This window comes from Chelonia mydas, chromosome 20 (assembly GCF_015237465.2).
Source record: "Chelonia mydas isolate rCheMyd1 chromosome 20, rCheMyd1.pri.v2, whole genome shotgun sequence".
In the NCBI taxonomy this organism is placed as follows: Eukaryota; Metazoa; Chordata; order Testudines; family Cheloniidae; genus Chelonia; species Chelonia mydas.
The window spans coordinates 1,798,968-1,811,089 of record NC_051260.2 but is presented as its reverse complement, the minus strand read 5'-3'; the positions used below and the strand labels follow the sequence as shown (position 1 = coordinate 1,811,089).

The window sequence follows — 12,122 nt, the reverse complement described above, 5'->3', positions numbered from 1 at the left end:
TCTATGGTTTCCTTAATCCACACCTGTATTGTTCTTTCAATGAAAGCATTTGAAGAACACAAGCTAAGCATTAGATATTCTAGAACATACATACCTCTTACAATCTAGTTTTTATGTGGTCTTGCACCTTAGAGAAGTGGAAATGCAAACACTGCTCAGACCACACTGATTATTTGTTGCACAAACAACAACATGTGTGCACATGCAGATGTCATAATGCAAAGGTAAAAAGCAAAAGGCAACCTTTTCACTTTTCCACAAAATTTCAGACCACACCACCATCCACCAGTGGACTGCATTAGTTAATGCCAGATTATACCGTGTTTTACACACTGTATAGCAATGATACCATCCAACGTAGGATTGTTCTTATAAGACTTTCATATTTAAAAAAATTGCTGTATGTCTAGTGACTAGTCACAGAACTGGAAGCAAGAACTCCCAAATTCTAATCCCTAATGTGCTATGTGGCCTTGGGAAAGTCACTTCACTTCCATGCGCCTACTGTAATGTGGGATAATTCCATCTGGTGCAAAGTGTTTGTATTGGTGTAAAGTGTATTACTCTGGTCTTCAACTGTTTCATTCAAAGCTCTTTGGTCCTGAGGAGGTATGTGTGCACACAGCCAGTGTATCAGGCCCTGTACAGAAACAAACCTCTCATCGCTTAGCAGCCATGCTGGATGGGCCTGATCTGATGCCAAACAGAGGAGACAAAGACACTGCATACTCATGTGCGAAGAGCAGACAAAGAAGATGAGGACTGAGTAAAGGAGCCGAGACCAGCAAAATCCCTGTCTCCAGATCCCTGTAGAAAACGCAGAGGGAATGAAAGGATAGATATGCTTGTCCTGATGGTATTTTAGTGTCCTCTTACAACCAGCTGTGAAGCTTTAAGGCATACTTTGGACTGCAGCTGTGTGAATACTCCGTCAGGTGTTCCAGCCATGTTTTAAGTGCACTGCCACATCGCGCTTCATCAAAATTCTTATTTCCCTATTGCAAACATTTTTTACCTCTTCATTCTATAAAACCTTCCATTAAGATCTCAAAGCACTTTGCAAACATTAAATAAACTTCAAGACTGTCCCGCAAGAAGTAATAATGGATATGAGCTGTTTACTCTTTAGATGCAGCTTGTTTCATACAGATACACACACAAGTTTTCTTCTTTTGTTTGTTGTTAAACCACCATGATTACTTTCAAATGGCTTTCTGGGTTTGAAAGACACAAAAATAAGACTTTTGTTCGACGGTGACCTATAGAAGGAATTTTTTTTTAAAATGAGCTGGTGTCTTTTTTGCTATTCTTTCAACATAATCTGTAAAAGATTTTCTTTTTAAAGTTCAGATAGCATCAAAAGAAAAAAATTCATGGAAGACATCCGAAGAAGACTTACTGGAAGTCTCAGAAAATATATGCTGTTAGATCTCCTACCTTAACTGAAGGGGCAAAGGTGTTGAATCTTTAAGATCTCCTAAATTAAATAGGGGTTAACAACAAACGAATGATGATTTTAAGAGTCCCACTGAAGTTCCTTTCTCTCAGTTGCTCACTTTCACTCTCCTGGCTCCTGTGATGTCAGTTTGAGTGGTCCAAGTCTATCAATGAGTCATCCAACAGACAGGACTTGATATTTTTAAACTTAAAACACGCAGATTTTTTAAAACCTCACACCTTCTTTGTATTAATAAAAAGTTTATAAAACACAAGTCTCTATCCCCACTCTTTGCAGGTCACCTCTTCCTTTGTCTTGAATCTAATCAGCCCCTTTCGCTTAGGGACTATACTGCAGTTGTTCAACAAAATCATTAAATAATTGAAAGCCACTTGAAAAGTAATCTACAGTTCACCATGCAAGTCACCTCTCCCTCAAAACAGAGGTATATGCTGGCAAACCCTTAACTACAGTGGCACCAACAACCACCACTACTGCTGTACATTTGTGATCTAGGGCAAATTAGCTGACCGATGTGTATTACTTCTGCAGTTTCCACGATATGCTATGCATCCGATGAAGTGAGCTGTAGCTCACGAAAGCTCATGCTCAAATAAACTGGTTAGTCTCTAAGGTGCCACAAGTACTCCTTTTCTTTTTACGAATACAGACTAACACGGCTGCTACTCTGAAACCTACTTCTATGTGGACTGTGTCATATGTTTTCAATCAAAACTGAGTTTTTGACTAAACAAAAATGTCAATGGAAAGTATGATTTCCTTGAAAAAAACATTTTTTATTGGAAAAAAAGAGTTTTCTGTTTTCCGACTAAATTACTTTTCATCAGAAAACTGGAAACTTCATTTTTTAAGCTGTAAATTTAGACAAAACAAAAACATTTCGATTTTGTTGAAGTTTTCAACCAAAACTGAAATGTTTTACAGCCAGTGCTAAAAGTTACTGAACCAGCCTGTAAAATATTTTCCCACACACACACACAGCTGCTCAACAGATTCTTTATTAAATATTACATGTTAAATGTTTGAATAGTCAGGGAAACCATGCCAAAAACCTGCTGTTTCCAAGCACCATCCGGCCCATTTTTCTCCTCGCAGTGCTACCTGCCTTTCATCAGACATATTCCTGCTGCCTCATTCCCAGTCATCATTTGTTATTTGTACAATAGTAACGCCTGCAGGCCCCAATGGGGATCAGGCCCCCATTGAAGTGGTTGTCATATAAACACAAGACACCGTCCCTACCCGCAAAGAGCTTAAAGGCTAGGATGTAACAAGTGGGTGTAATATACAGACGCAGGGAGTAAGGGGAAGATGGTGAGAGCAGCAGGACACTTGGCTGTGGATGTGCACGGTGTACAGTATAAATCACACCTATTAATGCCTTCAGGAGTCCTTTCCCACTTGAACAGTTAACACCAGTGACCTTAGTCTCCCCTTTGATGTTCGCCCACCTGCCATTGTACATTTCCCTCATAACCCCGTTCAGCCGTTCTCCCCAGCTCCTCGCTCTGCTGTCCTCCATGTCCCCCACCTCTTCTCACTGTTGCTATCACCAGACTCCCACACATGCCCCAAGACCGTCCCCCACTCCGCTCCACCTGCTCTCCCCAGCCCCACTCCCATCGCCCCCTCTCCTTTCACCCTCCCAGACCGTCCCCCGCACTGCTCCCCCCCAGCCCCACTCCCATCGCCCCCAACCATCCCCTCTCTTTTCACTCTCCCAGACTGTCCCCTGCACTGCTCCACCCTGCCCCCTCCCATCCCCTCTCCTTTCACCTTCCCAGACCCCCCTGCACTGCTCCCCCCCAGCCCCCCCTCCCAGCCCCCCACCGTCCCCTTTTCTTTCACCCTCCCAGACCCCCCGCACTGCTCACCCCCAGCCCCACTCCCATCTCCCCCACCGTCCCCTTTCCTTTCACCCTCCCAGACCCCCCTGCACTGCTCCCCCCAGCCCCCCTCCCAGCCCCCCCGTCCCCTTTCCTTTCACCCTCCCAGACCCCCCTGCACTGCTCCCCCCAGCCCCCCTCCCAGCCCCCCCATCCCCTTTCCTTTCACCCTCCCAGACCCCCCGCACTGCTCACCCCCAGCCCCCCTCCCATCTCCCCCACCATCCCCTTTCCTTTCACCCTCCCAGACCCCCCTGCACTACTCCCCCCAGCCCCCCCGTCCCCTTTCCTTTCACCCTCCCAGACCCCCCCGCACTGCTCACCCCCAGCCCCACTCCCATCCCCCCCACTGACCCCTCTCCTTTCACCCTCCCAGACCCCCCGCACTGCTCCCCCAGCCCCCCTCCCATCCCCCCCACTGACCCCTCTCCTTTCACCCTCCCAGACCCCCCGCACTGCTCCCCCCAGCCCCACTCCCATCCCCCCTCCTCCATCAGCCCCCTGCCCCCCCCAAAAAAAATCTCCCAAACCCCTGTGCCCACCGCCTGGGCCCCCCAGCTCCCTTCCACCTCCCCAGGCCCCCCCCAGGCGTTACTCCTTATTGCCCCCCCCCCGACTCCTCCTGCCGCCTCCCCCCGCCCTCACCCGCGTCCCCCGGGCCCGGCTGCTCCCCTCAGCCCCCGCCGGGCCCTGGCCGCGCGCAGGGAGCCAGACGCCGCCGCCGCCCCCCTCACCGTCTCCTCAGGCCGCCGCTGCCAGGCACCGGGGAAAGGGGGGGCGGGGCCCCGCACCGACCCCGGCGAGAGCCATCGAGCCCAACCAACCAACGGGAAAAGGGCTCGGAGCCACCCAGCCAATGGCGAGCGCTAGAGACGGAAACCCGGGGCGCAGACAGCGAGGCCAACCAATGGCGGCACGGGACACCGAGCCCCGCCGGCCAATAAGGAGCGGCGAGGGGCCGATCCCAGTCCCACCGGCCAATAGGACAAGGAGAGCCTCCCTCGCGGAGCCTCCTGCGCGCCGCAGCCAATGGGCGAGCAGAGCGCTCGAGCCAATGCGGGTAGCGAGGACGGCCCAGGAGAGGGGCGTGGCTAGAGGCGGTCGAGGGCCAATCCAACAGCGTCCAAGAGGATACCTGGCTCCACCCCCTATTCTCGCCGGCTCACGCCAAGGGCGGGGCGGGGGGAGCCGAGCTGAGCCGGAAATTGCCGAAGCTGCTGCCACGGACCTGGCGGAAAGAGCCGAGCTTGTTCCGGAAAGTGCCGAAGCTGGGAGCTGGCCTCAACAGTGATGTGCCAAGGCTGGAGCCTGGTGGGGAGCCAGTGGGCCGGCCTCAGGGGACTCAGGGGGGTCACTGGTCCAGGGGACACTGGTCCAGGGGACCCTGGGGCTCTGGAGTCATTGGTCCTGGGGCCCCGGGGGTCACTGGTCCTGGGGCTCTGGAGTCATTGGTCCTGGGGGCCCTGCGGTCACTGGTCTTGGGGGGCCCTGGGCTTTGGGGTCACTGGTCCTGGGGGCCCTGGGCTCTGCGGTCACTGGTCCTGGGGCTCTGGGCTCATTGGTCCAGGGGGGCCCCGGCCTCTGGGGGGCCCTGGGGTCACTGTTTCCCCACTTCCAGGGTCCCAGCCTGTCCCATGCATGGAGCCTACTCCCAAGGGGGGCCCTTGGCTCTGGGGTTGCTGGCCACCCTTTTCCATGTCCCATGCAGGGGGCCTGGTCCCCACCCAGGTCCCAGCCGGGCAGCTTTGGCTCCGGAGTCTCTGTTCTGTCAACGCCAGGGTCCCACGTCCCAAGTAGCATCCCCGGCACCACGTTCTGCCCAGACTTTCCACCCCAAGGGCCCCACCACTGCCCTCCTCGACGCTGTTGGATCTGTAAAACAGCAGGCCCTTCCTGTCCTGGGCTGGATGGGAACGAGTGACCCAGCAGCCAAAGGCCCCATCCCCTGGAGCCCACCAGCCCTTCCCAGAAGGTCTGACCTAACCTGGCCTTTGTAACCTCTGCCCTCGACGCATCACAGCACAGGCCACCCCAAGCCCCGCGCTCCTCCCTTCTCCGCGCTTCGCCTGCGCTCTCCGCTCGGGACCTGTCCTCTTATTCTGTGGAGTGGCCTCAGCCCAGCTTCGGGCTTTATTTCCTTTATTTTTGATTCTCCTCTTTCCACCTGCAGCCTGATGCCGACACCTACTGGGCACCCAGGGCATCACAACGCCGTCAAATATCAATGTACCGTTTCCACATTCAACCCAAAGTGCCTCGTTGGTGCAGTTTATTTGTAGGAAAAGCGGCCGGCAGGCCCAGAGCAGAGCCCGGTGTTGTCCAAAGATAGGGTAAAAGACAGTCCCCACCCTTCTTGGGGCAGCGAAGTGCAGAGCCCCCAGGCCACCACCAAGTTCGGTCCAAGGGCAGTCGTCAGCGACGAGTGGCTTTGTCAGTGTTTGGCCCCAGTCGTGCGTGGGAGCCGCTCGTTGGCCCCGGCTGCACATGGACCCTGGCCTGCTGGAACAGTTCAGAAGGGCCCAGGAGCGGGTGGCAAATCAAAACCAGGTGCGTGTTTGCCTGATCAGTTATAAAACATTGCTGATGCAACTCCACCCCCTGCATGCGAGCTATCGGGCTGGCCCTGAGAATGGTGTAGCTCAGCAGGGAGGGGTTGTCGGCAGCCAAACACAGCATTAGCGGTCCCTGCCCTGAAGAGCGTGCAGTCTAAACAGACAGGACAGACACAGCGTGGGAAGGGAAACGGGGATCAAGTGACTTGCCCAAGAAGTTCAGTGGCAGAGCAAGGACTAGAACCCATGTTCCTGGCTGCCATGCCAGTGCTCCAGCCACGAGACTAAGCGACAGCCCTCGAAAATTACAAAGGAAAAACCCTGCTTTATTACACACCCTGGGCCCAATCCACAGTCCCTCAAGGGGAGCGACAGGGTGCTGAGCACTTTTGGCCATTTCACTGGGGCCCTTCTCATAATTTGCCCCCCGTCCCTGGTTTCTGATGAGCCCCTGCCCATGTCGGCCACCTTCCATCTCTGGATCTCAAAGCACTTTGAAACCAGTCACCTCAAACCCCACCTGGGGACCAGGCACTAGCCCCCTTTTACAGCTGGACTCACTGAGACCCGGAGAGGAGACATGGCTGGCACCACGTCACACGATGACTCAGCAGCAGAACTAGGAAGGGCATCCAGGAGGGCTGATGGCCAGTCCCCTTCTCATCCAGCGAGCCACCTGCCTTCCCCCCCGCCCCCGCTCAGGAATGGGGAGGGGGAAAGCACACACTACAAAAGCCTTTCTCTTGCTGCCCTGTGCAATGTGCCAGCCCGGTGCCCTGTCCGTCCCTACCGCAGGATTGAAAGGAACCTCTGAAGTTACTGCTGCTCAGCTGGGCCCTTTTCCTTTGCACCTGGCTCCCTGTTTTGCATTTCACCCTGCTTGTGAGCACAAAGCTAGCCTGGTCAGTTTCACTTCCTGGTTCTCATGCCCTTCCCGGAGCAGTGCTGGGGGGTGGGAGGAAAGCAGGCACTTTCTCAAAGACTCTATCGCAAAGCGGTGGGAGGGGCGCAGCAGCTGGGCCTCCCCCACCAGGGCTGCTGCCCATCATGTGGGCTTGGCTTTCCTCGGCTGCACGAGGCTCTCGTAGGCTGCCTGCACCTCGATGAACCGTCTCTCGGCCTCCTCCGCCCGGTGTTGGTTGTGATCCGGGTGCCAAAGCTTCACCAGGTCCCGGTAACTCTTGTGAATCTCCTCCACGGGGGCGCCGTCCCGGAGACCCAAGACCTGAGGGGTTGCAAGGAGAAATGACCCCACTGGACTGGCAGCGGGGGGGGGATGCAGCGAGTCTCTGAGCTCTGGGGTCTTCCCCTTAGGGGATTGGGAGGGGAGACACTGGAGACCCAGGAACTGCAGCCCACCTGGAGACTGGGCCATGGCAAAGGATGGGCAGTGCAGGCTCAGACTCCCAGGCCAGGCACAGAGCTGGACAGTGCAGGAGCTCCCCTGCAGCAGGCGGTCACGTGAGCCCGCTGGGAGCGGCACAGCCCCTAGGGGGTGCTAGTGCTCAACGTGGCCCCGAAGGTTCGGGAAGCCAGGTGCTTCCCTTCACGTGCATTTGCTCCCCCTGGAACGTGGGCGTTGAACGACTCCCACCCGCACCTGCTCCGTGCAAACCAGAGTGGAAGCCGCTGCCCCATCAGGTCCCGCTGGTTTCCCTCCCAAACAGAGCTGGGGATGGATCCAAGGGCCCTGGCCCCCGCTTTCCCCACTGCTCTAACCATTAACCCCCAGCACAGAGAGAGCAATAGAACCCGAGAGTCCTGGCCCTCTGGCCCTTGCTCTAATCACTAGCCCCCACCACCCCCCTTACGCTTCTCCTTTGTCCATGTCAACGCTAGTCCGCACCCTCGTGCTGTGACCTGACGTCCCCGCGGACGCCCACTGCTCGCCCCAGGAGCCGGCAACTCCCCACCTTGTACGCCAGCGGCTGCCGCTCACTCTGGAAGCTCTGCACAAACTCATAGACCTTCTCCCACTCCTGGAAGGAGCCGGCCCCGAAGCCGGCACCCCCCCGTCAGCAGCCTCCAGGCGCGGTAGGGCAGGAGGAGGAGCTGCTCCAGGAAGCCGCCCAGGGACGGGAAGAAGCTGAGCCAACCCAAGACGGAGCCAAAGCCGTCGGCCACGTAGTGGGCGGTGGCGGCTGTGTTGCAGAAGGCGCAGTAGGCCAGCGGGGCGGTGAAGGCCAGGTAGGCCAGGCCCAGGTGGTACAGCCGGGCGCGCAGCGTCTCGCCGGTGCCCCGGCAGGGCTTGTGGCTCCGGCACCGCTGGGCGGTCACGCTGGCCGCCAGGCTGACGGGCAGGATGGCCAGGGCGCGGCCGTAGAAGATGGGGGAGGTGAGGAAGGCCGCCGCCAGAGTGCTCCTGAGATCCGCGGTCTGGTCGCCCACGCTGGAGACCACATGCACCCCCAGGCCCACGGCCAGCGGCAGGGCCAGCAGGTAGAAGCCGGCCAGGGAGGAGAGGCCGATGAGTGCCACCAGTCCGAAGTAGACCCCCACCAGGACCTGGCCGAAGAAGCGCATGGGGCTGAGGGCCGGGGGCTCCGGGCCGCGGGGCTGCGGCTCCCGGGTGTCATTGGCACGTGCCACCCAGCCGGGGAGCCGCCAGAACTCCCAGAGCCAGCCCACCCCGAAGCCCCCCAGGGTCAGCATCCACAGCAGGGCGTGGCTGTCCCGGCCCAGGTAGACGTGGTGCAGCCCGACGGGGCCCCCCAGCGCCCACAGGGCATAGGTCACCAGGAGCCGCTTGGCCATCGCTGGGGGGGGTTGGCTCACATGGGCTCCAATGCCGGGCTGGGGGGGTGGGACATCATCCCGTTGCGATGCCCCCCGCTGGCTGCTGGGAGTACTGCAGGTGTCCTGTCACCCTAAAGGAGGGGGGTGGAACAGATCATTGCGCGGCATAGGGGGCGGGGGCAAAAATCCCTCCTCCCATGTTGCACAGCTGCCCCCTATGCCTGTGCGGCGAGGGGAGACAGGTCCAGGGCAGAACGGCCCTTGCCTCCCTCCCTAGCTGGACACCTGGCCCAGGCTGCCCCTCTCCCCCCAGCTCAGTAACTAGAGATGCCCCCTGCCCCCCATCCAGGTGTGCTCAGTGCCCCGGCATTCACAGTCACCAAACCAGGTCCCTCTCCACCCCAGGTGCCCCCTGCCCTGGGAGCCCTCATCCCGCCCGGGATTGGGGCCAGCGGGGGCTTGGAGACGCCTCGATGTCCCCCACTCGGGACATCAGGGAGGCAGGGCCAGAGTGAGCTGGGAGGGGGACACCCGGAGAACAGGAACAGGGAGCGGAATCCACCCCCCCAACACCCCCCGGCCCCATCCCAGAGCCGCCCTGCACCTCGGCTCACGTACCTCTCTGCACATACACCCAGCCAGGGGCCCCCGGGCGCAGGCTGTGGGGCGGGGAGGGGGCTGGGCCACCAGGACTTTGCTCCCAGGCTCCCCACACCTGGTTAGACTTTGCCCACGTCCCGTGAGTCTGGGCGCTGACTCAGTGGGGCTTGGCGAGGGCTGGATTCTGCCTGCACCTAACACCCACTGGTCAAAGGGCACCGGCCTTCCCAGCAGCCTCTGCAGCCCTGGTGGGGCTCCCTTGGGGGAAGAGAGGGCAACAATGCAGCCCCCTGGAAATGGCTGGTGGAAAGATTCCTGACCCTCACCCCTCCGCTGGGCGCCAGATCCACTGCAGCCCTGCCCCAGGGCCTGAGCTGTGGGGCCAGCATGTCCCTCCTGCCCCCGCTCTGGGCCCAGGTTCACTGCCAAGCCCGGCTCTGACCTGGCTCTAAGCCCTGGGGCCCGGGAGGTTCGTTTCCTCCCATCACCTGGATCTTCCGCACCGGGGCCCTGAGCCCTGCCCTGGTCTCGTGGGGCCTTGTGCTCGGGCATCCCTGCCCCTGCCCTCCGGGCCAGCCGAGGCAGGATTCAGGGGCTAAGGCCCCGACCTCTAACCACTGGGCTCCCCCACGCTGTCCCCAGCTCTGGGAGCCATCCACCCGCGGGGTCCGTGGGAATCCCCACTGCTGCGGCTCTTTGCCGTCTAGCGTGAAGCTGGGCGCCGAGCCCCCTCTGCTCTCCATCTGCTCCCCTCTAACCAGGGCCCTGTGCTCCCCAGGGTCCTGCACACACTCCCCGGCTGGAGAGAGCCACGAAGGAAGGGGGGGCAGGGTAACCTCAGGACCAGCACCCTCAGGTCAGAGGCGGCGGATGGGGAACCGACGTCCGTTTCCATCTGGGGGTCATTCCCAGCACAGGCTCTTCAGCCCCGGGCTGCCACGCAGCCCCCGGCTGGCGCTAACCAGCCGCTGAGCCAGACCCTCCTACAGCACCATCCACCCGCAGTGTCCTGCCCGTGTGCAGCTGCCCCGCCACTGAAATGCAGCCGCCTCTGGGTGCCACTAGGCAGCTGTATTGTTACCGGGGTGTCTCGAGGGGCCACGCTGCACAGACACAGAGAGGGGAAGTGACTCGCCCGGGGTCAAGGTCAGGGGCAGAGCCAGGTGTCCTGAGTCCTGGTGCTGGGCCCCCACCACTAGGCCTAGCTGCCTGGGCACTGGCCAGAGGCAGGGGGAAGGGCAGGCGGAGTTTGAGAGAGGGCCCTGGCTGCCCAGTGCGGCCCAACGAGAGACCGGAGTGGGGGGCTGGACCAGGCTGACTGTGTGTATGGGCCAGACAGACAGACATTGCCTGGCTAGAGCCTGGAGCAGGCAGTTTCCCAAGCCAAGGGCCTGGCCCCAGCCTCCCCGGGTCCCAGCCACGCCGAGGAGCATCAGGAGGACAGGCTGCTGCATACGCTAGAAGATGGGGTGAGGGACCCTGCCCCTCAGGGCCTGATCCTGCCAAGGGACAAGTGCCCCTTGGTTCTAGCCATTGGGGGGAGACCATCTCGGATGCCAGGCAACCCTGGGGCATGTGGGCCCAATGGCCCCACATATGGGACCCAATCCTGCAAAGCGCTGAGCACCCTAGATTGCAGGAGGAGGGGCCATTCCCACCCCAGGGTGGGGGGCAGACAGCTCCCCGTGAACCTCACATGCAGCTGGGCTGGGAATCAGGCCCTGGGGGGGACCCCCGCTAATCAATCCGTCCGCTCCCTCTGGACCCCGCAATTGATTCCTCCCTGCAGCCCCCGCCCCGCTTTTTCCTCCTCGTTAGTGGCCAGGGGCCAGGTCCAGCGGATTTCAGGGGGTCTCTCAGCTCACAGCAAGTCCCCCCGCCCCCCCATGAGGCCAGCGGCGCAGGGCCTTCTATTTACATGGATTAGCAGGGAGCAGGCCGCCAATTTGCTCTAATTCATTATTAATCAGCTCAATCTCCAGCCTCTTCCCGCGCTGTTGACTTAGCTGCCTGCTGCTCCCCCCATGCAAATGGGATCCGGCCTTCGCCCGTGGCGGGGGGGCTCTTGAGAGGGATTCTTTGATTCAATGCCCCCCCCCCCCCAGGCTCCCAGAGAGGGGGGTGGAGCGGGACGTAGCGGCTGTTCCGGAGCCCGGGGCGGGAGTCCGACGCTGGGGTGCGGGCGGCTGGCTCAAGGGGGAAGGGAATGGGACCTGGGGGCACTAGTCCCAGCTCAGTGGGGGGGGGTAGTTGTTACAGCGGAATCAGGGGATCAGGTCCCTGGGGGGCTAGGCCCAGCTCTGCCACGCAATGGGCTGCGTGACCTAGGGGTGCACGTGGTCCCTATCTGTGCCTCAGTTTCTCCAGCTGTACAGCAGGGCTATGGTCCTGACCCCTCCCCGCACCTCACCCCTCAGCCCCCCACCTTCCCCCCACGCCAGCCTCTCAGGTGCTCCCCCAGTGTCCCCCTCACTCCCACTGGCATGGAAGGAGCCGGAGCCCACCTTGGCAGAGGAAGGGGAGAAGCGGGGGAGGGGGTGTGATGAAGTGGGACTGTTCTTAATGTTTCCTCTGAATGGTGTGGGGGTGCCTCGGTTTCCCCTAGGCAGTTCTTAAGTATCTAGGGGGTGGGATAGGGGTGTATGGTCCTTGCAGAGCCCTGGAGGGCAGGTGTGTGCAGGGGTCTGGACACAGAATGGCCAACACCCTGTTTCCTGGCCACTGATGGCCTGGGCCCTTCCCCCCTGCAAGGTGAGAGCTGAAGGGCTGGAGAACAAAGGAATCAGGTGCCCTCCTGGCCGGGGAAAGGGACAAAGCCCAGAGGAGGAGGGGCTGGAGGGAGTTTCAGTTTGGGGCTGGCTGGGGACGAGGAGTGAAGGGCAGACGTGG

At 59.5% G+C, this 12,122-nt stretch overlaps 1 protein-coding gene across 1 annotated transcript in view; it reads right to left on the bottom strand.

Annotated features, from left to right (window-relative positions):
• The window catches only part of DNAJC22 (DnaJ heat shock protein family (Hsp40) member C22), a 16,936-nt gene extending 7,580 nt beyond the window's left edge, over positions 1–9,356 (bottom strand). The window contains 4 exon segments of the mRNA XM_037883892.2: positions 5,330–7,122; positions 7,811–7,912; positions 7,914–8,764; positions 9,252–9,356. Coding sequence (XP_037739820.1) covers positions 6,943–7,122; positions 7,811–7,912; positions 7,914–8,651 — 1,020 coding nt within the window. The 5' untranslated portion in view covers positions 8,652–8,764; positions 9,252–9,356 and the 3' untranslated portion in view covers positions 5,330–6,942.
• Positions 9,357–12,122: the final 2,766 nt, after the last annotated feature.